Source organism: Peromyscus californicus, unplaced genomic scaffold (assembly GCF_007827085.1).
Source record: "Peromyscus californicus insignis strain IS unplaced genomic scaffold, ASM782708v3 Scaffold_5__1_contigs__length_169319896, whole genome shotgun sequence".
In the NCBI taxonomy this organism is placed as follows: domain Eukaryota; kingdom Metazoa; phylum Chordata; class Mammalia; order Rodentia; family Cricetidae; genus Peromyscus; species Peromyscus californicus.
Window position 1 is genome coordinate 162,286,656 of NW_026294573.1, and position 26,746 is coordinate 162,313,401.

The 26,746-nt window shown below is 37.3% G+C and overlaps 1 protein-coding gene across 1 annotated transcript in view; it reads left to right on the plus strand.

Annotated features, from left to right (window-relative positions):
• The first annotated feature begins 750 nt into the window (after nucleotides 1-750).
• Nucleotides 751-26,746, plus strand: part of Il7 (interleukin 7) — a 43,693-nt gene continuing 17,697 nt past the window's right edge. Inside the window, exons 1-2 of the mRNA XM_052717429.1 lie at nucleotides 751-1,299; nucleotides 7,657-7,790. Coding sequence (XP_052573389.1) covers nucleotides 1,290-1,299; nucleotides 7,657-7,790 — 144 coding nt within the window. The 5' untranslated portion in view covers nucleotides 751-1,289. The remainder of the gene's footprint in view (nucleotides 1,300-7,656; nucleotides 7,791-26,746) is intronic.

Sequence of the window (26,746 nt, forward strand, 5' to 3'; positions counted from 1 at the left end):
ACTGCAGGATTCAGAGGTTTTTCTTACACGGGGGATGCTAAGCAGAGACTTTGAAGCCAGACTGCTGGAGGGTTTTGTCCTAATTAGGCCAACTGTGTGGACTTAGCTCTGTTAGTCAAGAAAGCCTCTGTTCCCACATCTGTCTCTGAATTGCAGATAAGAAAATGGTATGCCTCACAGAGAGCTTCGGATGCCACAATCCATGTAAAATGCTCACCACAGTACTGGTTTGGAGCAGATGCTAGATAACTGGTAACCACTAACACGATCTCTCTCGTTATTGGCACTGTTCACTTTCACCTGATTATGAGAAACAGCACTAAATCAGCAATCACCTTGGTAATTCAGGCCTACTAAAAAAAATTTTTTTTTCAATGAAGCAATCGGGATAGTTTATTAATCATGTCAGGTAAACGCACCCGTGGGATTTAGTTAGCAATTACTATGAGCAATTTCTCGTCCCCTGACTAATGAGTTTTAGTTTTCTGAAGCTACCACTTACCTACTAGACTAAGTGGGCTCACAAGAATTATTTTTTCTTAAAGTCCCACCTGAGCAGGTGCATTGCACAGAAGATAGGAAGGAAAGAAAACTAGCTAGAGAGCTTGGAGGGGCAGAGGGCGTGACCCTCTTAATCATTCTTCACTTCCTTTTTTTTTTTTTTTTAAAGATGACTTGGCAACGTCCGCCCCATCGGGCGGCAGAAGCAGCGAGCGACGCCTCCTCAGTGGAACTGACTTGCAATAGAGAGCCTTCGCACTGCTGCACAATTGTGGCTTCTGTGGACATATTATTAACCGGTGGTTTTTAGCTCCCAGTCTCTCAGAGTTGCCAAAGCGGTTACAAGTCATTTGGAAAGCTGTTTAGCCGAATCTCTCTGATCCAGAAGGCCAGCTGGCTTCTGCTGAGGTACTTTCGAAATTTGCAGCGACCACAGATCCTGGTCCAGGTGCATGGGGAAGACGCTAAGAGTATAAACCCAAACATTGAACCTGAAGACCCAGCGCAAAGCAGAAACTGAAAGTACCCTGCCTACTCTGCCGGCAGAGTCTACGGAAGTTATGGCAAAGCCAGAGCGCCTGGCCAGCCAGTGATGCATGCGGCCCCTCCTGGGATGGATGGACTAGGCGCCGCGTGGATGAGAGGAGCCAGCTGCCCGGACTGCCCTGCCCAGCACCGGCGTGCGGCCACTCGGCGGATGACCGGGGACCCGGGCGTCATTATGGGTGGTGAGAGCTCGCTCCTGCTGCAGCCCCAATCATCATGACTACATCCACCTCCCGCAGACCATGTTCCATGGTAAGCGCTGCTCTCCGTGCGCGCAAGTAACAGCGCCTATTGCGTCGGGGACTCTGGGACACTCCGGGACGCGCCACCCGCCCCCGCATGTCCGGGAATAGCCCGGCCTTGCACTTTGGACCGGCCGGGAGCATGGCCTCTCCCATGGTCAGCCACTACCCGCGCTGAGCTCGGTGGCCCAGAGCCATTGGCACCTGGGCTTACAACCCGGGGCAGGCGGGGAGGAGCCGTTCACGACGCCGGCTTTCGATCCCCAGACCCAGAGTCTCAGTGCAGGAGTCCGGCCGCCGCGGTGGCCGCCTGCAGCCAGGTCTCAGTTGTCAGGGGCTGTCAGCCACACTCTGTCCCTAGCCAGCAACATGCCCAAGCAGCCCTTCCCCGCTTCCTGGCCGCGCAAAGTTACTCACAGGCTGCCTGGGTTCAGGGAGTCGCTGGGCTCTCGTAGCTCACAACTTCATAGAGAATGAGAGTCGCTCCCGGGAATGCGCTTTTAAACCCTAAAGGACAGGTCACTGGAAAACCCCCTCTTCTCCCCTCAGTAATTCTGGGAGTTTCCGACCCAGGCTGTATGTTGCATTGTTTGCTGGGAACCCAAGTCCTGGGGCTGGAATTGCAAAATGCCAGATTTTCTTCCCCCTTCTACATATTTGCTACAAAAGGGAGATAGAACTATAAGTACCCGTGAATACAAATTCTTAGCCCCCACCCCCATCAAATCTAATAGGTTTGTTTTTGCTTGAAATAAGGTCTTAAAAATGGGCAAGAACAGAATTGACAGTGGCTGGAATTCACTTGCAGCTAGAACTAAAATAAATAAATAAACAAATGCTGTAAGAGCTTAGAGGAGAACAGAATGGAGTGTGAGGAGAGAGGATCTACTTGAGGAAATACACAGTAAATACTTCCTCCAGCAAGAGAACCTGCGGGGTGCAGGAGCAGGGAGCCTTCCCCATGCTCTTCCTTGGGAACCTCTGTTATTGCTTTCCTGGCCACTCCTTTAGGTCCAATCATTTTCCATCTCTTTGGCACCAGAGAACCAAGAACCGGCATAATGGAGTACTTGTCAGAAACCAAATAAGGGACGTGGGGACATGAGAGACTATCCAAGGAAACATGAAAGTCCTCTCTGTAAGGGAGTTTAATTTTAAGGAGAAAGGGTGCATCCCTGTCTCCTTTGCAATGAATGCCCTTGGTTCTGAACTTGCTTCTTTCTGCTTCATTCCTGACTTTAATCCTCGATTTACCTATGGTCTGGCGACACAAAAAGACAAAAGAAGGCAAAGGTGTGTAATTTAAATACAGAGGCTTAATTTCTTGTCCGTGTTAGTTATGCATCATAAGGTGTTAGTAAACAGAGCATGAAAATGTTAAACTCGAGAGTTAAAATGAGTGGCTTTCTTCATTTTTGTTCCAAAATACATTCACTAGAAGCTTAAGCTCCATCAAGACTGTATACTGTGCTATTCCTGTTTCCACCCCGTTATTTGGGACAGTAAGTAAGTGGCGATTCCCTAGCTGACCTTCCGTTGTGCTTCCTCATTTAAGAATTTTATTATACATGCATACCAATAAAGTGAACTAATGAGAAACACGGAGAATTAAGAATGAGTAGGAAACCGGAAGAGCTCTAAAGGAGAATTAGAAATTTCATATCAGTGTGTGTACATCTTAATCAAAAAATGGAAAGTTCTTTCATAAAACCAAATTGCATGGCCCATGGTTATAAAGTGTTTTTATCCTGACTCTTGACAAATAACTTTATAATATATTCAAAAATTTACTTTTTTCCCTTGAAATAGGAGCAGATGCTGTAGTTTCAGAGCTTGGCCAGGAAGTGCCTTGGGGAAGTTCATGGAAGACAATGATTTTTTTTTCTTTTGACTATACATGCAGTTACCATTATAGGAAGTGTAGTTGAGTAGCTAAAAGCTGAACTCCTGGACAAGTCAACTTGAGCATGTCAGATGTGGGTCCTGGCTTCTCCTAGAAACACTATTTTGGAGAATTGTTCTTTGGGCTCCAGATTCTCCACTGTAAAATGTGAATGACTTACTTGTATGCATGAACATCATGAAGTGGCTATAGAATTGAATTCTCTGTTGAAATAGATTTATGAAAAGACATTCAATGAACACTTCTTAATGTGGATGGGAAAAGCCCCCAAGGCCTCAACCTTAGACAAAGGATTACAGGCAACTAAGAAATGCTGAGTGTGGGAGAAATAGTCTTCCCCAGGGAAGAGCACTCCAATTGGTTATCCAAATGGTCAGCTCGGACAACATACATATACCTAAGATTATACAGACTGAGCAGGTTGTGTTTATGAATTTAGGAATATATATATATATATACACACACACACACACACACACACACACACACACACACACACACAAACACACACACAAACACATATACCAACAATGAGAAAAGAGGCCGTAATTTGAAATAGAGTAAGGAAAGTTATATAGGAGGGTTTGGGAGATGAAATGGATGGGAGAAATAAAATTATTTTGTAATTTCAAAAACTAAAAGAAACAAAGAAACTAATAAATGACTGGATATGATGGACTGAAGAAGTCAACTTATTTATGTTCACTTTGACCTCATAACTTAAACAGCTGAAGATTGAATGTATTATTTGGCTGACATTAAAAACCAACAAGAATTTTTCGACAGCTATCATTCTGGTTTAACCAAATTCCCTACTGAAAACAAATTCTCCAGTTTCAAACCCTTCGGGAGATTTAAAGACAACCCTACATGCCAACACATGTCTTGTATTGTTCCTACAGTTTTCTTATCTGTGACCTAATGAAAAGTTCAGGGGAGGCTTGGGAGTGTGCTATGAAACAAAAAGAAGCAAAATATGGCAAATATTGAATTCCTTTCCCATTGAAACAACAGCATTAGAGACACCCTCAAGTCAGAAAAATCTTCATTTGTTACTGTGCATGTATGTGGAATACACACTGAAATTACAGAAAAAAAGAACACACTGTTGATGGTAGAGCCAAGAACCTATGAGATATCTTGGACCCTGGTGTATTTATGGAATTATGCTTGAGGCAATTTAAATATGAAGGCTTCCTCTATTTGGATGATAAAATAGAATCTTAAAAGTTAAAGTGTTTGAGAGATGAGAGAGAAAAGAGCTACATTAAGAGGTCATGGAAAGTTTTAATTTTAGAGATAAGGTACAAGAAGTTTAAATAAATTTCAGCTGTTGTGAGTCACATAGCCCACTGTCAGATCAAGACAAGATCCCCAATTCTCTATATTCTAAACTCTCTCTGTGTTGTATTATCCTGGTCTGTCAGTAGCTACCTTGCTTAATTTCAAGGGTCTACAGACAAAGAACTGTATTTTAAGAATAGTTTTAGAATTGAAATTTTCACATAGTACACATATGCAAAGAATATTCCACCAAACTAATGTTGCAAACCATTGACAAAATGCTGTCCAGTGAATTGTAAGTTATATGAATCTGGGAAGCACGTATTATTGAAATGAAGAGGAAAACTTTAATCTTATAAAATAAAATAACTTATTAAAACACAGAAAATGGACATTTGTAATAACATTTATATAGAGATGCAAATTAATCTCTTCACTAATGACTTCATCACATTCTTCTTTGAATTCATGTCACATCCGCCATCTCTTTCCTCTGTCTACTCCTCTCAAAAGCTCAAGTTTTGGAGACCTGTAAGGCCAAAGATGAAATCAAAAGCATATTGCTATAAAAATTTATGTAGCTATGATAAAACGTGTTAATAATTGATGAGTGTGTATCCTGGGTGAAAGAATGGTAATAGGAGAGGGCTAGATAAATGATATTGTAAGGAAGTGGCTTTCAATCAAAATACCAGTGTGAAATATGTTATCAAGTGACTGTGGGCATATTAAAATCAAATCCCAATGAGATAGAAGACTCAGGTTAACATCTAATCTTAGTACTTGTTGTTTGTGTGCTACAAACTGTAGGCTAACTTGAAGTTCTCTCTTTCTTTATATATATAATAAAATATGTAGCATATACTTATATCTATACATAAATAAATAATCTTCAATAATAGATACATAAGATGGTAGATGATAGATAGATAGATAGATAGATAGATAGATAGATAGATAGATAGATAGATAGATTTACCAAACAGTCCCTGGCTCAGTAGTGCAATTAAAAGCAGCTAAGATCATAATCTTTGATCTGAAATGAATTATTTAGTGGAGAGTTTTGAATAAATTTTATGCCCACTCCTGGATTGTTCTCTGAATGTATCAAGTATTAGTTTTATATAGAGATGGGAAGCTATGAATTATGGTGTTGGCAGAAGTTTCTGTCCTGCCAACAGCTCTCAAATAAATACACTGAGGCTTAATATTAATTGTAAATGCTCGGCCAATAGCTCAGGCTTGTTACTAACTAGCTCTTACAACTTAACCCACTTCTGTTAAACTATGTGCTGTCCTGAGGCTTGTGACTTTTACCTCTATCCCATTTTGTGTGTCTGACTTATTCTGCATCTGGTTGGTGATCCTCTTGACTCTGCCTTTCTTTTTCTCTTCCTTCTCAGTGTGGCTCTCCTGCCTAACTTTATCCTGTTCAGCTATTGGACAGTCATCTTCTTTATTAAAACAATCACAGTGACAAATCTTTACATTATATGAGGTTTTGACATTAAAATAGTATTTTATCATTTCCCTTCTTCCCTTTCTACCCTCCAACTTCTCCTATTTTCCCCCATTACTCTCCTTCAAACTGATGGCCTTCTTTTCTTTGTTATTTCATACACATACATGCAAATAGGGGGAAGAGGAGGAGAGAGAGGGAGAGAAATGGGGGAGAGAGATATTCACAAATACATAAATATAACCTGCTTGTTCTGTATAAGGATATATATAAAAGATTTCAGGTCTAATGACTTGGTAATGGATAACCAATTTGGTGGGGAGGGCTTCTCACTGTGCTTAGCATGCCTTAGTTGCCTCTTGTTCTTTATCTACAGTTGAGGCTCTGAGACCCCATAACTTCTACCAAGTTCACTTTCTTTATTTGTAAAAACATGGACTACTTGTATTATAATTTATGGTGAATATTTCTGCCTTTTTAATATCATTGGATAAAAATATAATAGATGACATCTGTATGATATCCTATACAGTATTTTGGCTGTTGCTAGTGTCAATTTCTTGGGTTTAAAGAAACATTGTTTAGGGCTGGAGAGATGGCTCAGAGGTTAAGTTCACCGACTGCTCTTCCAGAGGTCCTGAGTTCAATTCCCAGCACCCACATGGTGGCTCACAACCATCTGTAATGAGATCTGGCACCCTCTTCTATGTACATAATAAATAAATAAATCTTAAAAAAAAAGAAACATTGTTTAGACTCTAAGAGAAGACACACATAAAATGGTGAGCACTGGAATGTTATAATGTTAATTTGTGAAATGCAAATTATATCATTAATACAATGGAGTTCATAGGAAGATAAAAGCAAGACACGTGTAGACTCATGAAGAAATGGGTTGGTTTTAATGTTTCTAGGTATCATTTTGGTTTTCATCTTAATTACTTACCCTGGGTGATTTCATTTAAAATTTCATTCCTTTTGATTGGACAGTTGACTCTGACTGGCAAGACTTACCGAAAGTAATCACTTGAGTTGAGCTTTTCCTAACATGAAAGGAATTAAAAAAGAGCTCTGCTTGAACAGAATCTCGGTCTTTGGTAAAACAGATACACAAAATAATAAAATACAGAGAAGAGTCTTCAAACAGAATTTAACATTATCAGAGTTTGGGGAAGGTAAAACTCTCTAAGCTTCATCATGACAAACAAAGAATCACCAAAGAAACACCAGAGTTGCCCCCCCTCATCACTGCCTCCAGAAAAGGACTGGCCTGGCCTTCATGAGGACTATGGTTTCTGTGTGAATAAACATTCACATGACATCTTTCACATATTTTAAATAATGTGTGACTTTAGAAACTGTAACATACCTCTTTTCTTGTAAATATATTTTCTTTTGAGGATGTTTGATAAAAATTCACCTGGCAAAATGCTCACCCCCATCCCCTACTGGATATCTTTCAGAAGTCTTTGATTTAGTTCTAGTTGCTTTGCATAAATGTAGATACAACCTATATACCACCAACAAACCTAATCCTAAATCACACTGCTGCCCTGCCTTGTCATACAGTTTAATTTTTATAGATCTCTCTATGCTATGCCAGAATTAAGATACATTTTAAAAATTATTAGATGGAGGTGTTAATTACCACTGTAAGACAGACACAACCTCATGTAGCATGCTGTGATATCTACCTTGGGCTTACTAACTGTTGGGTTCAGTTTCTTTTAGATATATCTTTGGAATTCCTCCCCTGATCCTTGTTCTGTTGCCTGTCACATCATCTGACTGCCACATTAAAGATAAAGAAGGTAGAGCATATGAGAGTGTGCTGATGATCAGCATCGATGAATTGGTACGTGCTTTTTCATTTTCCTTACATTTTTCACTTACTTGGAAATGTGAATATAATTTTGGTACTCAGTTCTATAATTAGATATCCACTGTAATTCTTGACAAGAAAGGAGGTAAGTATGGAATAAAATGTAATGAACTAGGAACTATGCACCTTCATGGCATTACTCTGTCCTTTAGAAATTAAACTTTCCTGGTCACAAAGTCTCACATTATCCATTTAGGTCCTGTTCTCATCTTCTACCCGACAAGCAGAACTCATTATGGCCTGAATTTGCTTGCCTCCTGTTTACCCTGTTCATTGTGGAAGGTGTTTCACATTAGGAGACAGAAAGTAACATAATATAACATCTGCAAATAGTGATGGAAAGTAATAAACAGCTATTTTATTTCAAGGTGTACAGTTGCATATATCTTACTGTGTATAGAGTATAATTTTCTCTAAGCTAATGTTCACTTGCTGTGAATAAATTATTTTCTGAAGTAATGGATTTTATGTCTTCAAGATTTTTATTATGGACATTTGAGCAAAAAGTAGAAAACTTCCACGTACTCCTCCCCCCCCCCCCCCCGCTGCAGTTTCCACTATTATTGTGTAGGGGATTTGTCACAAAAAAATGAAACAATACTAATACACTGTTTTCAGGTTTTATTCTGTGTTTTATGCAGGTCTTTGGGTTTAGGTAGACAGATAATGCCATATCAGCGCAATATCACACGCCTTGGTTCACTGTGCTCACCTCCCCCATCCCATGTTCCATCAACCCATCCTTTTCTCCTTCCCAGAATCCTTGGCAGCTGTCTTTCTAGGTTTTCCTGGAATGTTAAGTAGCTGCAATCATGCTCATTTTTCAATCTTTCAAACTTGATTATTTCTCTTAGAAATGTGAGTCAAATTCTTCCTTATAATGTATAAGATACCTTATTGTCACCTACTTATCTTATTTGGTAAGACCTATGAATCCATATCTTTAAGACAGAGTCTCTTAAATACTACTGTGAGTTGTCTTACCACCTGCCCATGCCTTTCTTTGATTTTTTTTTCACCAGAGTTTTGCACTCTTCTCCATACAGATCACATTCATAATTGGTAGACTTAACTGAAATATTCCATACTTTAGCAGGATTCTAAATAATGTTGGTTTTCATTTCAAATTGCATTTATTATTGCAATATTTATATACATACAGACATATTTATGTTAACCATGTATCTTGCAATCTTTTTAAAATTACTACTTTGTTCCAGGAGTTTGTTGCTGATGACATTTCTTTGGAGTTTCCACTTAGACAATAAAGTAGCATGTAAAAGTTATCATGTAAGGTTGATTTAATCAGTAATCATACCTTTGTAGTCAGACTGGAGCATTGTGTGTCAAACAAAATCCCTCCCAAATGTTCATAAGACAGGAGACATTGTAAAGATCCGTTTCTTTTACTCTACTGTCTCTGCTACATACACTGAAGTGGACTGATATCTTGGAAAACTATTTTGCCTCTTGAAGAGGTATGGAAAATGCAAAGTGGTTAATGAAAACTGGGACATAAAGTTCCATGTCGCTTGCCAACTGACAGAAAAAGAAAAGGGTGCCCACCACACAGTAATTTCCACATTTTCTATTTCATGATATTTGGATATTGAGTACATTAAATGTTGCTACTAATCTGATCTTTTTCACCAAGATGATATGTCTGGCTCAATTGTATCACCTGTACACAGAAATAAATAGTAGTATTTCAACAGCAGTCAACAAGCAAAGATGCATATGCAAAAAAAAATGTAAAGAGAGGGGCTAAGGGAACAGGAGATTGTTGGAAGTTTAACAGAAGAGGCTTATTTAACCAATTCATGGCACACCTTTTCCTGAAAATACAGAGTAGATAATAACACATTCAGCCGGCAGCCAGCACAGCAGCACTGATGCTACTCCTGGTGACAAGGCATAGCTACTTTTACAAAGACGGACTGAGAAGGCACAGGAGAAATCTCTGTAGGTCCAACTGAGCAATACCATGGCAATGTGATTATAAAGATGCTTTCTGTTAATCTGAGGAAAAGGGAAGAGAAAGTCACAGGGAATTTCTACCACCAACAGTCCTGCAGAGCAGATTTAGTCCCTGAGAGCACACTAAAGGATTGGCAGACCTTAGTGGATTGGCCTCCAAAGGAGGCCTCAACAGTGCTAGTGTATACAGACTGCTTGCCGCCATCTCGTGCTCTTCGTCAGCAAAAGCACTTAATGTTTAGAATTCTCAAAACAGAAAGATGCCTTTATCACATTTCATTTTATTAATGTTTATTTGTATGTGTCTGTGTGTGAGCAGTGCAAATGCCTCTGATTGCCTACAGAAATCAGTTAGGGTATTATGTCCCCTGGAGCTGGAGTTATAGGTATCTGTAAGCCACACAAATTGTGATGGGAACCAAACCCCAGTCCTCTGCAAGATCAGACAGTGTTCTTAACTGTTGAGCTATCTTTCCAGTCTGCACTACCTATTTTAATTCACATTTCTTCAATTGTTGGTACAAATTATTTTTTGTGTGTTTAAAGTCTTATTTGCAGGAGAGTGTAGAGAGATGGTTCAAGGGTCAAGCACACTGGCTGCTCTTCCAGAAGGCCCCTCATTTGATTCTCAGAACCCACATGGCTAACAAGCATCTGTAATTCCAGTTCCCTGGGACTGTAGCACTCAGGAGGCAGGGGCAGGTAAAACTGTGAGTTCAAGACTAGCCTGGTCTACAGAGTGAGTACCAGGAAAGCCAGGGCTACACAGAGAAACCCTGTCTCAAAAAACCAACTGATGGATAGATAGATAGATAGATAGATAGATAGATAGATAGATAGATGGATGGATGGATGGATGGATGGATAGATAGATAGATAGATAGATAGATAGATAGATAGATAGAGGGATAGATGGATGGATGGATGGACGAATAGATACATAGATAGATAGATGATAGATAGATAGATAGATAGATAGACAGAGATAGATAGAAACCCTGTCTCAAAAACCCAACTGATAGATAGATAGAGAGAGATAGATAGATAGATAGATAGATAGATAGATAGATAGATAGATAGATAGAGGGGTGGATGGATGGATGGATGGACGAATAGATACATAGATAGATGATAGATAGATAGAGATGATAGATAGATAGATAGATAGATAGATAGATAGATAGATAGATAGATAGATGATAGAGTCATCCCTTTCAGAACGTTTCCTTTCGCTGTCCCAGTTATTTGTATATAGTTGTCCACAGTATATTCTGTATAGTTTTGTGGTATCAGTTTGTGTCTCCTTTTTATAGTTCTGATTATACTGACTTAGCTCTTTTCCCTTTTTCTGTAAATAAATATTTCTTAATTTGTTTGTATTTTCAAAATATGAACTCATTTACTTGATCTTTTTTGGTTTATGATTTCATCTGTTTTTGCTCTGAAGTTCGTTTCCTACTAACTTTATCTTATTTTGTAGTTTGGAGTCTTTGAGTTGTATTGTTAGCTTGTCTATTTGAAAATTTTCTATTTACTTTTAATGTATTTGTTTATTATTATAAACAAATAACTAATAAAGATGTATCTCATAGATTGTGATACCTATTGCTCTTCCTTTCTTTGATTTCTAGTTTAATTTCATTGTGCTTGGCAAAGAGACATGACATGATTCCCTTTTTAAAATATTATTGATATTTTATTTGTAACCTAACATATGATCTATGTTAGACCTGAGAAAAAAACATTTCCATGGCTTTTTGATTAAGCAAGCTTCATTCAGAGGTGCCCAGGGACTGACCGGACAGCTGCTTTACCCTACGTTGGAATTTCAGAGAGCAACCCCTCACAGGCTTTTGAGGTGCCTTTTATGGGAAAGGGGAAGGGTTGATAGAAAACAGCTGTGGAGATAACTGAGTGTTAGAAAGGAGGCAATAAAAATAAGTGCAAGAATACATCCTGTGGAAGGAGGATCATCAAGGTACCTGGGAAGACACGTTTTCATAAGACAGAAGGGCAATCACATATTTCTGGCTCAGGAGTTTAGCAAGGCAAAGGGGCGGGTATACATCATGGGGTCTCAAGTTCAGCATAGGTTGAAAGCATGGTTTGCAGGATACATTAGGCTTAGGAAACAAACTTATTCTTGTAAGATATGGAGACTTAATAATAATATATGATAATATGGCTCCTTAATAACAACGTGGCTCCTGTTTTGTTTCACACTTTTCATTGATTTCACCATGCTCTGTGAAGATACACGATACGATTCCTTTTTTTTTTTTTTTTTTTAGGTATTGGTATGTGATTTATAACCTAACATGTTATCTATTCGGGAGAATGTTCTGTGTTCCAATGAAGAAAATGTAAATTTTGCTGCTTTTGGTTGAAATGTTTTTTAAATACCTGTTTAGGTCCCTTTATTCTATAGTATGGTTCAATTCTAATTCTTACTTGCTGATTTTCTGTTTGAAATATTTTCCTACTATGAAAATCAGATGCTAAAGTCTCCAATAACTCGCATTGCACTGAATCTCTACCGTTAGGTCGACGAGTGTCTGCTTTACGTATTGTGTAGTCTAATGTTGGGTGCATATGTATTTATAATTAATGCATACTCTGCTAATTGCTTTATTATCATATTATAACCCTCATCACTTTATGTTTCTTTGCATTTCTCAAGTTTCTCCAACACTTTCAACCTCTGCTTGTCTTTGCCAGTGAAGTGGGTTTCCAATAGATAGTTGTATAACTGGGCCTTGCTTTTTTGTTGTTGTTGTTCATTCAGTAAATCTATGTCTTTTGATTGGTGACTTACATGTTCTGACAGTCAAAGTTATTATCTATAAATTTAAGCTTCCTTTAATCATTTTGTTGTTGGATAAGCTTTATCTAGCCATATAGCCCAGGTTGGCAGCCAATTTAGAATCCTCTGGACTCTGCTTTCCAAGTACTGAGATTATAGGTGTGAGCTATCATGCCAAGCCATTGTATTGTCTTACTGTTTTGTGTATCCTTCGTTTCTTCCCACATCAATTAATTATTTTGTAGTTTGGTGCCTCTCCTGTTCTTCAAGGCTTTATTCTCTTTCTCTTTCATGTATTTGTTTGGTCTATGAATTTGTACAGTGGTATATTTTCAGAACAGTAGTAACCGTCCTTGTTTCCAGTGAAGGACTCTGGTCTGGTGGTGGTAAATTCTGTCAGTTTTTTGCTTTTCTAGAAAAACTTATTTCTCCTTCATTTACAGATGATAGATTTGATGGATATACTAATCTTGATTGGCTGTTTTAAAAAAAATCAGAGTTTTAATATATCATTCCATTCCCTTCTGGCATGTAGGAATGCTGTGGAAACACCTGCTACCAATCTGATGAGGTTTCAGTTATTAGTGACATTTTTCCTGCACTGGTTTCAGAGGTCCATGTGTCTTGTACTTTCACATTTGGAATATAAAATTATGCTGGAGGCAGTCTTCTTTGAATGAGTCTAGTCAGGATCCTTTGAACTCCTTGGATCTGGTTGTCTGCGATTGAAGACAAATTTGAAGATGGGGGGACTCTTTAGCTTTCATTTTGTTAACTGTCTCAGTGCTTTCTGGATGTGTGTTCTCCTAGAGTTTCTGTAATATAAATAATTCTTCTTTTAATGGTGTCTTAAATATTTTAATATATATATATTAAATTAAACATACTTCAATCGTCCTTTTTTATTTCCTTATTTTTCTGTTGCTTTCTTTATTTATTGTGTCTTCCAAGTTTAGAAACTTGTTCTTATGTTTGATCTCTCTATTTCTTGAAATTTAAGGCTGAAGTTTGCATCTTTAGGATTTCTAATGACTTGATATGATTTCTATGTCGACTCTCCTAGTCATGATTTTTTTTTGCTCGTTTGTTTTTGTTTTTCTCATTTCATTGTGTCACCTATCCACATCCTCTTGGGTGTCACTGAGATTCTCTAACCTCATTTGGATTCTTTTTTCCAGCATTTTGTAGATTTCCTTACAATTGCGATCCTTTCCTGGAGAATCAGCCTGCTCTCCCTGAAGGTATCAAAGTTCTTTGGCTTTCCATGAACCTTAGGTTCCTGCATTGATTTCTGCACATGTAATGAAACACTTATTTTATTGAGTATCCTTTGTATGAGAACAATTTTTTCATTTAAAAAAATATGGAAGGTGTCAGTTGATCCTTCCTCTGACTCCAGATGTCTTAAAAGTTTAGTGTCCATGTGATTTATTGTCAAAGAGTCTGTGAGTGCCTTGATGATCTATATTGAAGTGACTCATGAATGTAGTAGTCCATAGTTTAAGATAATGCGAACTTCTAAATGTATATGTCATCAGGCCCTACAGAACCAAGCACTTGTGGAACTTTGATATGTGATCGCAGTAGTCATGGTTATGCTGATGCACAGTCTGTAGAACTGTCTCCAGGTCCCACAAGACAGGAATGGGCGATGACAGGTGTTAGGGAAACACCCATCATTCTCATTCTAAAGCTACAGAAAATAGAGAATTATCTTCTTCAGGTCCTGTGGAAGGAGCATGGTAATGCTCTTGTGTATGGTACTGGAAAATGCTGTGTTTTGGTCACAAACCAAGAAGGGATCCTTTATAGTACATGTGGGACAAGCACAACGACACCAGTGAATTTTGCACCATTGACTCTGGTCAAAGCCCATGGACTGTGGAAGAGACCATCTTGAGATTTTGTGGAGACAAATGTAAGTGTTACTACAAATTGTGCTCCTGGTGCCTGGTGTCCTGGAGCTTCAAGACATTTATTTGGTATTTTTTAGATATGGCGTAGCAAATGTCAGTGATGCTGGAACATCTGAGATGTCCTTGAAATATAGCACACACACACACACACACACACACACACACACACACACACACACACACTTCCTCAGTTCCTATTGAATAAACATGGGTGATATTAACTTCAAACCTAGGCCATAGATTGAAGAGAAGAACTTCAATACATTTACAGGATGTGTGAAAGTAGTAACAGGGTTTGTAGACTGGATTGTCACAGTTTTTTTCACTGCAAGATATAGACAAGTTTGCCCCAGTGTCCTTCAAATCAAGTACAAGTAGTATATGGGTCTTGTAGGATTCTGGAACTATAAAATGCTGAGGGATATAGTATTTGTCTTGTGAAGCACAACAGGACCACAGTTCTTGATGGGGTCATAGGCTCTCATAGCATCAACTAGGGCTTCAAGCTCTATATTAATTAAGAAAGGGGGAGTAGCAATCCTTGTCTCATTCTTGATTTTAGAGGAAATGCCCTGTCTGTCTCCACTTAATAATTAAGTTTTGTTGCATATAGTCTTTTCATCAAGTATCAGGAACTTTCTGATTGAGTAAGTTTGGATGGTTTTATAAAGTGTTATGTCAATTAAAACTATTTTGTTTAACCCTAACTTGCATGGTTGCACTGTTTAATTCTTATTCATCAGAACAAGTTTCTGACTATATCTCAAAATAGCATCATTGCTAGAAATGGGAGTGTGTAAGAACGGCTCAGTCTAATTATTGTCAATGAAAAATTGTCTTAATGTTATAAATTACGTTCTAATAACTAGTAAGTTTGTAACTTCCTATGTCTTTGCCTTCTATTTCTTTTCTGAGGTCTTCACAGACTGAATCTTTAACTTTGTGCTTATAGCTTTCAAAGAGCTTTTGATCCACACTTTTCCTATGAACTTTAAAAACCATTTAATTTAAATATCAATAGAAATATCTAGCCATCTGTCCTGTATATTCTAGTGAACTAATTACTTTTATTCTGTTCTGCTTCTGTTTACTCTATCTTAGATAGTTCATTAGCATTTGACCTATCATTGAATCCTGACCTCCCGGACCACCCTTAACATCTCCCTCTCATTCATCTCATTTATCATTAAATTCCTTACCATTCAATACATTTCCTTAACATTTGCATAGTCCTATTCATGATATTGACTTCCCATGTGAATGATCTGGACAGGTCATCTCCTGATCCCCTGAGACTGCTTCTACAGCAGGGCCCTGGCTCATATCCCAGCCTCTGGTGTGCATCTTTCCTCTTTCCGACATTTGAGTTATTGTCCCTAATATTCTTCCTTAAGCACAGTACTCTATTGTATTTAATAACTCTTTCTAACTGTGGGCCCAACCTTGCATTTGATTGATTTACTAGCAGAAGTGACTAACTAATGAAAGGTCAAATTATCATAAATTATTACTTTAAGTATGTCTAAGTAGGGATGCCAAGATAGCTTGATGGGTAAAATTATTCAACACTTAAAAAAAATAACCTGGAGACCTAAGTTCAGTTTCTGGGATTCACATAAAAGTAGAAGAGAGCCAATCCTACAAAGTTGTCTTCTGGCCTCCATGCATTATGTATCTACATACATAAAAACTAGTTTTCCCCTTCCTTGAAATAAAAACAATACTTGTTAAATACAGTTTGAATGCATTTGTAGATTACTAAGAATGATTGATAGTATATGTTTGTGTCCATGGTCACACAGTCTAAATTACTCGAGTTTTAGGTCCATTTCATTAGATTAGCAGAATTATTCTTCTACATCCTTCAAAGGTTCCACAGTTCTTCCACTTATTGTATACTGTTCCGTTAGTCTCTCTTGATGATCTTGTGCATTGCTTCTAAGCTGGTGCCCAACAGTTACTAAATATATTATTTCTGTACTAAAGAGCTTCCTATCTTTTATTTGAAATAAAAATAGGATACCAGATGACAGGAAAATTCTAAACAATCATAGATATTAATTCAGAAATGATGATGTATGCTAAAAAGTTCAAATGTAATTGAATAATTTGGCACGGAGAATTTTTTAAATTGCCAACTAGATATGTTCTATTTGACCTCATAATCTGTAAATTTGATGAGTTATCATTTCCATGATTATTTAACCTTAAGATAGAGAATTTGTTAACTTAATCAGCTGTTGTGTTAAGTATTGAACCCAGGGATTCAGGCATGCAAGCAAATCCCCTGTCATTTGAACCATGCATTTAAGTCTTATGATAGAGATTTTATTCACATACGTGTCATATAATCATTTAAGATCTTAACAGTAGGACACTTTGTCCAGCTGGTGAAAGAAAAGGGAGACAGTGATTTTTAAACAAGGAGAGAACATGAAGAACTGCTGCTGGATTAAAGAAGGCTACATTAGAAAGGATGTTGGCATTCACAGGACCAGAGAGATTTCCCTGATTATTATCACTGAAGAGTGGAGACCTCACCCTAAAGATTGAAGCAAGTGGGCAGAATCACAAGAATAACATGATGAGGGTATCTCCTTCCCCAAGCCTCAATCTTGACCTACAGTTAGAATGAGGTGAATGAGCTAACAAATGGGATTAGTCTGGAAGTAGATCCATCACAAAGCCTCAGTCTTGACCTACAGTTAGAATGAGGTGAATGAGCTAACAAATGGAATTAGTATGCAAGCAGATCCTTCCCTGACCCTCCATTTAAGAACTTGGGCTGGCCAGCACCTGGATTTCATTCACATGACACTTTGAATTATAACCCAACAGAATGTCCCTAGACTTTCCTCAGGAAAAAATGGGATTTTTTTTGTAAACCATTATGGTTTTAGTAAATGGGAATAATAAAATTAAAAAGAATAATAAATTGCATGAAAAAAATTAATAAATTTACTATTAAAATACTTTAACTTTTTAGTGCTAATTGACAGATTCAGCCAAGGGAAAAAATGAAAATCAGAAACATATCATTGAGCTAAAAGGCACTATAAATCACCCCAATCTAATTGCATTTATAATGTACTTCAGTGCACAAGAGCATACAACTTTTTCACAAGCTCGCATGTTGAGACATTCATCAAAACTGAACATATTTGGGGAGAGAATGTACATTTTAATTTTTTTTAAAGTGAAAACCATGTGAAATATATTCTGAAATTAAAACATAATTAAGCTGGAAATGAACAAAATCAGAAAGACAGAAAACAAAAGGAGATTAAACAACTTTAGATAGTGTGGATCTATCATGACTTCTCCATATTAATTAAAAGTTTTTGAATTGAATGAAATGAATATTTTCATTGAAATAATGGTGGGTCACAGTGAGAGCTTTTAGCATTGGTTATCTGCATTAAGAACGATTGGTCATAGGAAATGACCAATCCAAGCTTCCAACTTAGAAAATTAGAAAGGAAAACATCAAAACTATTTGGAAAAAAGAAATACTAATAATCGGAGTGGAAAGTGAAAAAAAGGAAATAATGCCCATCATGAGTAAGAAGACCCCATATTACTAACCTGTCTCTTCCTGACTTCTGCAGAATCAATGCAATTCCAAGCTAAACCAGTCAGGTTTGTTTGTGATACTTGAAACTGAGTTTTTAAAACAGATTTATTTTTATTTATGTGCATGTGAGTGTGTGTGTGTGACAATGTGTACTACATACATGCTGGTGCCTGTGGTGAGAAGAGGGCGCTGGAGCCCCTGTAGCTGGAGTTACAGTTGATTGTGTGCCATCTGACATAGGCTCTGAGAACCGACCTTTGACCTTCTGCAGAAGCAGTAAGCATGCAATTGCTGAGCCTCACCTGCATTCTTTGTAACTGGATTTAAAGATTATAAAATACCAAAAGTTTTTTAAATAACCAGTGTATCACTGAATCAAAACTCAGTGAGTTGACACTATATAATTTAAAGATCCATCATAAGGCTAGAGGAGTCAAAACAGTATATACTGAACAATTAAACATCCATATTTGAAACAATGCAACAAAACTAAGCAGATCGTACATTTCCCCTCCAACTTAGCATAAGATGCACTATAGGACAAGTGCCACAAACACAGCCACAGAAAATAATCAAGGGGAAAATGTGGGCTTTACTGGATTTGATATCAAGTAGTACATGCTATTCAAGAAAAGGATGATAATGGGTATTCATTAAATTTTACACTTTATACACACTTGAAAACTCCTTGAACTTTGTAGCACAAAGGGTGAAGGAATGTGTCTCTGAAATTAAGTGGGTAGCAATGACTCAGCATTGGCTTGTGAACTATAGTGAAGATGTTTCACTAATGTAAGACATTAAAAATTGGGAAAATTAGGCACAGAGAAGAAGAATATGTGAATCTCTAGTTTTTCTAGAAAGCTAAAATGTTTTCATAATGTTTAAAAAACGTAAAATAAATATAATTTCATACAATTAAATAAAGACTGGCAGTATTTATTTGAATTCTCTAAATCTCACCTCTTTTACAACACAACTAGTTTCCAGGGAGGAAGTAATTCCACTCCATAAATAACATGATGGGCAGAAGGACTTTAAGAACATTCTCATTTGGGAGTGAACTTAAAGGCCGCAGACCATGTATCTCATCACGGGAGTCAGTTCACCACACTCATGACACATTATAACAGAAAACAAGCCATTAGATGGGAGCACAGGAGTGATGGTGTGGAAGCTATTCTGGTGCACTTTCTGTCCATTTTGCTGTAAGATAAAAACTGAGAGAGGGGGAGAGTAAGAAAAGGTGAGAAGGTGAGAAACAGCCCAAGACAGTGTTCAAAATCCAATGAAGCAAGAGAATGAGTGCAGAAGTACAGTGTCAGTTGGTTGCCACAGGAGTCACTTGATGAACTTTCTTTCCTTCTTTCTTTCCTTCCTTCCTTTTCTCCTTCCCTCCCTCCCTCCCTCTCTACCTCCTTCCTTCCTTCTTTCTCTTTTTTTTTTTTTTTTGAGACAGGGTTTCTCTGTGTAACAGCCCTGGCTGCCCTGGAACTCGATTTGTAGACCAACTCACAGAGATCTGCCTGCCTCTGCCTCTCCAGTACTGAGATTAAAGGCCACCATGCCCAGCTTTATTCACTTATTTCTACTATCAGAAATTTTCCTCTCTGTTATGTTGTCAATTAATTTTCTTTCCTCATGACTCTTACTAACTGTCCAGAACTGCTTTATTTGTGAGTGCAGATTCTGTCTTGTAAGACACTACATCTTCACCATCAAGTATGCTTCTTACCTAGTGTTTATTGACTAAGTTAATCACTGAATATACTTGATTATAGTATACTAGAGTATATAAACTTTTTAAATTATACTATAAAGATATTGACATGCAGGAGTGGCTGTCCTTTCTCATGGCCATATCAAAGTAACAAGAGTGGGTGGTTTACAAACAATAGGAAGGAGACAATGGTAGCAGCATGGTAAGAGCACTTCCTGGTTGCCCACATTGGCCTTTGCATGGCTTCACAATGTAGAAAGAGCACAAGAGAGCTTTCTGAGGTCTCTTTTGTTAGAGCACTAACTCCATTCTTGACAGCTCTATCCTCAGGACATATTTGCCTTCCAGACCCCCTACCTCATCACACTGAGAATTAAGATTTCAACAATTGAGTCTGGGTTCACATAAACCTTTAGACCATAACAGCCACAGTGTAAAATAGTTATATGACTTATATTCTTTACATATTCTTTATATGAATTGAGTATAATAATTATCATTACTGTTGGCTTATGTCCTTGCAATCTGACTAGTAGGTTGCTTATTGTTGCTGGACCAAACTGTAGAATAAAGCACTCCCTTCTCATTTTGAGTGATAGCTTAGTCTACCAAATTGGACTGTGTTGCTTCACTTGGCAACTCTTTTTAGAAATATTTCTTCTACTGGTGATCACCTCACTTCTGCTTTCCAGAATCTTTAAATATATTCAACCTGGTACTTGACTCTGCATTTTGTATCCTTAAAATAAACCTAGGAAGGCAAAAGGAATATACCTCACTGGTAGAGCATTGTGCTAAGATATGAAAGGTCTTAGGCTAATCACTTTGTAATCATGCACACACACACACACACACACACACACACACACACACACACACACACACACACACACGATACCACAACACTCACACACAATGATCCAGAGTTGAAATCAATATATAAAGTTCATGTAGTTATAAACAGTTATAAAGTAAAGCATTTAAGCAGTAATTATTACAAATTCATATCTGGCATATTTTTAATTGCTGATTTGGTTGCCACTTTGACATAGTATTCAGCTATTACAGCATATTAACCTTAAGACTGATTATTGATTATCATCTGAAATGCAAAAAATAGGGCCTCAATCAGTTTTTCCAGACCTCTTGAAAACCTTATGTTACTTCATGGATCATTTAATTAAATGTAAAACAGCATTTACTAATTGCAATCTGCCAAAGGAGAGATGAATGATGTATTCTACTTTTAATGGACTGCAGTGACTGAAGGAATTTCAATTTTAATAGGACACTGGAGAATGACTAGATAAAAAGGAGGCAAAACTAAAAGGCAGTTGTCCCACATCATCAAGGACTGCTCCAGTAAAGCCTGGAATCCTGGACCTGGAATGAAGTCTTTCATGTTTTTACGAAATACTTCTTATGGGTTGTACGTAAACTGTTAAATAATGTATGCAACTATACAAAAGAATGGTCTGTCATTCTGAATCTGAGGCCTGTGAAGTAAACAGTTTGAAGGAGAGATAAGACTCTTGAAGAAATAATTACAAAACAGTGGGATGATTATAGTTTAAAATGTTGAAGGTACCAATTAATCTGACTTGGCTGCTTAGTACTTATACCAAAAAGTGAATGGCTCCTGTGGCAAGAACTCAGATAGAAATCTGAGTATGTATACAAAATGTGGAAGCTAAAACATGCCAGTATGAGGAACTGAACTGGATTTTGTAAGACCAAATAATACAGAGTGAATAATTTTAATTTCAGGGTGGGAAAATTAGATGTGCACTTGAGAGGAAACTCCCAGGGAGAGTCTACAGAAAGGATACATCAACATTTACGTTTAAACCTAGACCGGTTACAGTATGTCAGAATAAAGTTATAGAAAAAATGACAAATGGCAGCAGGTATCCTTTGAAAGTTTAGGGATATGTGATTGGCAATATTGACATTTTTATAGAAAATATGCAAAAATTGAAAAATGAAAAAGAAATGCAGTTCTGTTTGTTTGTTTGTTTTTCGGTTTTTCAAGACATGGTTTCTCTATGTAGCTTTGCGCCTTTCCTGGAACTCACTTGGTAGCCCAGGCTGGCCTCGAACTCACAGAGATCCGCCTGGCTCTGCCTCCCGAGTGCTGGGATTAAAGGCGTGCGACACCACCGCCCAGCATGAAATGCAGTTCTTACAGCAGGAAGGAGTAAGCACAATACAGAAAACACTATTAAATAGATGACATTCTTTTTTTCTAGTGTGAGAGATTTTTATTCATTTAATTTGTTTGAAATTTCACTGTATATATTAATTATATATACATAAGAGCCGTACATTGTACCTTGAACATATATCGACATATTCACCTTAACATACTTTCTTTTTTTTCTTCCACATATTAATTTTATTTCCTTTGGTATATGCCCACCCGTGAGATTGTTGAGCCATATATTAGTTCTATTTTTAACCACTTTGTATTTTTTTCTCATAATGGCTATACCCTTTTACATCCCTATTGACATCATTCTTGTCAAAATTTGTTCTTCTTTTTTTTTTCATTTTTCTTTATTAAGAAATTTTCTACTCACTTCACATACCACCCACAATACCATGCTCTGCTGACTCCCCATGGGAGACCTTGATTTGGGGGAGATGTGGGGATGAGCCACCGCTTGGGAGAGAGAGCTGGGGGTGGGAGGAATAGATGACATTCTTAACAGAATGCATGGCCTCAGCACCCGGGGATTTTGGAAAAGAAGGCTTTTTCTAGGTTGGAGCATAAAGTGAACGCTACAGCCACAACAGAATTCTGAAGTCTGCCTCAGTGAGGGAGGCTTCCTCCAACTCCTTTTGCACACATCTCCTTTACTGTCAGGACTCATTTGCGCTATACTTGGCTTGTAGGTGTCCTACGGCCAGTCCTTTGATGAGTCTGGTATAGCTAATATATTTGTACTTTAAGAGCTATTTTGTAAAGTTATATTAATTTTATTAGTTTTAAACCCACATCTGAACATTGTTTGCTGCTTTCAATAATTTTTCTATATGCTTTAAAAAGTTGACTCTCAGTCAGATAACTGGTTATTGTATAACATTTTTGATCACATAGTAATAATATCTGTGCTTTAGCTGTTTTTCTATTAATGTAGGTCATTTTCACAAGTTTAACTCAGTGGTCATCACTGGTATTAAGGACTGTGACAGAGAAATGTAATTTAAAGAGAAGAAATTTTCTGTACACCACGATGACTACAGAGAGCAATGTCTGGTGTATCATATGTCATGGTACAATGGATCCTTCAACAACATGCAGAACACTTGCTAGTTATGTGATAATGGACAAATGAGCTAATCTCTCTGGGCTAAATTTCTTAATTTATAAAATGAAGATAATATCAGCATCTATATTTCATTGAATTGATATAAGGATTAAATGATTCAATATATGAAGGCTGATGGAACAGTGACCAGAACTTGGTAAGAGTTTCTCAGTGGTAGTATACAACTCAGTTTAGAAAGAAAATACATGCAACAATGCTTTCCAAATTTGCTGTCATAGGACCACCCCTAAGAACAGATGAAAATAAAAACCCTGTCATATTCAAAATGGCTCCAAGTTGCTTGGCTCAAGCAAGTAAATTTCTATTAACAAACATACAAAATGATTTTGCATTTTACAGAATTCACAAAGTGGTATATATTAACTTCTGTCTTCAAATTTTTATTTAGCCATTATTTCTTTTAATAAAATACTACCCAGAACTCCAATGAGGCCCTAAGCTGTAGCTGGCCTCCATCATGGAATGTCCACTTCTAAGTAGGCCTTGAGTTACCATGTGGAACTCCAAAGTTCATGGACTAATGTGTGTGTGTGTGTGTGTGTGTGTGTGTGTGTGTGTGTGTGTGTGTGTAAGCCATTGCTTTTATCAAGCCTTTTCATTTTGCACAAGATGTTCAAACATAGGCTCCCCCAAGTCACCCCAGCCTTAGAAGAGGAACACTGGACTGGAGGAGGAAGCATTTGAATCAGAGATTCTGCTTTGTCATTGTCTATCTGACTTTGAATAAATCATCTCATTCTTTCAGAGTCTCACTTTCCTCATTCATAATTATACATTTGGTTTGCATAATATCTAGGGTCTATTCTTATTATATAATTATTTAATTCCAATAGCATGATTAACTTTATGTTAAGCTATGTTCTTTCTGCTGCATTGATGTAGAATTACAGTCTACTTTGAAGACTTTGAAAGGGATACCCAAGCAGTTAAATCTTAAAATTCCAATCTACATCCTTAGACCAGTATTATGCAAACTTTATGGTCTGTGGCACTACATCAAGAGTGGGTGGTTATGTTACCAGGTTTCCAATAACTATGCAGTGTGTCTGTATTTGACATGAACATTGTTATCCAAGGAAATCTGCCAATTGTTGACTCATATAATTCCTGCAACATCCTTTCTTATCATCAGTCTTACATAACTACAACTTAACTAGCACAAAGTAATAAAACGGCACATTGTATATTGAAGTTGCATTAGAAGTCGAGCTAGGAGGCACCCCACAAGCAGAGAATACATATTCACCCCCTGCAAAAGGGATCCAGTGTAGATATAATTTTGTACAAGAGTTTAATAAACAGTATTTTTGAGATGCCTTTTTGAGAGATCTTCTTTTCTTTTGCATTTAATAATATTAATATTTCTAAACAGTTTTACCAACTGACTTTTTATGCTCCATCTGATCAAATAAATTGTATAGCAGTGTTTTTATAAGCAAAAACTAACCATCTCAATGTTTGTTATCTAAGTATTTGGTGGGACACCTTCATGATGATATTCTGAAACACTATATTTGGGAAACAGTATTGTGAAGGTTATTTTTTTTTGGGGGGGGGGTCTTTGCATTTTCCCCCTGGAGTTCTCTACAGTAAATTTCCATAGATACTAATTGTTTTTTGGTTTTTTTTTTTTTTTTTTTTTTGGTTTTTCGAGACAGGGTTTCTCTGTGTAGCTTTGCGCCTTTTCCTGGAACTCACTTGGTAGCCCAGGCTGGCCTCGAACTCACAGAGATCTGCCTGGCTCTGCCTCCCGAGTGCTGGGATTAAAGGCGTGCGCCACCACCGCCCGGCGATACTAATTGTTAAAACATTTATTTTTCTATTTCTACTATTGTTTTAACTGCAATCAACACACATACTATAAAACACATTGCCTTAGGAGCATAAACTAAATAAGCAGAATGGAAACTATAGGTTTCTTGTGCTTCACTTGACCTACTCTTGGCAATAAGGAGTGGGAGATTAACAAAATTACAATTTTGTTTTTCTAAATAATTTTTTGTTATTTACTACAATGTAGCACACATTAGAATTTATACATACATTTTAGTAGGATACATTTTGGGGGTATTTAATTAGTATATTAAGTATAGTTTGTTTCTCGTGTGTCAAAAATATTATTCATGTTCATAATAAGGAAATAATGTCCAAACAGGAAGATTGCAGTTTCTGTTCTCAGATAGCTGTCTTCATTAACTTAGAAGCATGGGGCAGTTAAAGGAGAGACTTAGGGTACAGGATTTCATAGAGAGTGCCTTAGCTTTTTACAAATTCCTGTTATTTGTAAATATACCTTTGCAAAAGTTGTTCATTGATGAGAACTTGTATAGAGTCGTCCAAAATATTAAATATATTAAACATGGTTCAGCCCATAAATGTTTGTTTTTTCCCATATTCTTTTTGCAGAAAATAGAACAATTTGGGAGTTGATTGCCATATAATTTACTTTACAATGGCTGTTCCACACTGAAGCATGCTTGTCTATTTGATAAGATATTGCCAGGTGGGAGTCAGGGCCTTCAATCCACTGTCCCAGTTGCAAACTTCCAACAAAGCAGAATTATTGCAAGCAAGTTTTCTCCTGTTTCGGCATTTGCCCTTCGTCTTACTCTATTCCTCCCATGATTCATGTCTACCCATCACTGAATTTGCTTCTCAGGCAAAGTGAGTAAATACAATCTTCAGAAATGCATTTCGGCATCTTTCTGAGTATTTCCTAAACAAGTGCTTGTCATTACAATGCAGGGCTGAGACCATGCCGCAGTCTGGTGCAGTAACTTCCCACTAGTTGTTCCAGAACACAAAACTAATTTCCTATCTGAATACTTTTCTTTGCAGTTTGCTCAACCTAATTTTCACCATGTCTGGACTGCTGTCTTCCTAACAATATAATTAAACAGGATTCCTTACTATTTCCCAAACAAGCTACACGTTTTTGGACCACAGTGCCTTCACTCTGTTTTCTCATTCTGGAATTCCTACTTCCACTGTTCTCTTTTCCTATTAGTCATATATTGAAATTTAAGAACCATCTAGGATTAGGTTCTTTCAAAAGACTAGTCAAAATTTAATCTGTTTTGTAGCATTTTATCTTATTATGAAGACAGATATTGCTCTAAAATATTAATTTATATTACATAAAATATTTTAAGGTAAATGTATGCATTGGTAAATAAATAAAAAGCATCACCAATATGTGGAAGAGAGTTAAGATTTAGATGTATTTTGATAGAATTTATCTTTACAACTCTTCTATTAACATTGTTGACTCAAACTTTTGCATCAAGTTCATTTATAAAAAGACAGCATAGTGAATAATGCATAAGCATTGTAGGCTACCTTATGTGTGGATGTTAGCTTTTAAGACATAGTTATGCAAGCTACAGTCGCAATAACCACTGAGGTCAGGTACTTAGTAAGGGAGTAGGGAGCAGGAGAAGATCTCCCATAGAAACAGAATATATTGTTATAGAGAGAAAGGGTGAAATTAGAATAGGGTTAAATGGGGAACGGTGGAAGAAAAGGGTAAAGGAGGAAAAACGGGAGGTACAACTAACACTAAAGGCCATTTGAAAAACCATATGGGAACCTACTACTGTGAGAAGCT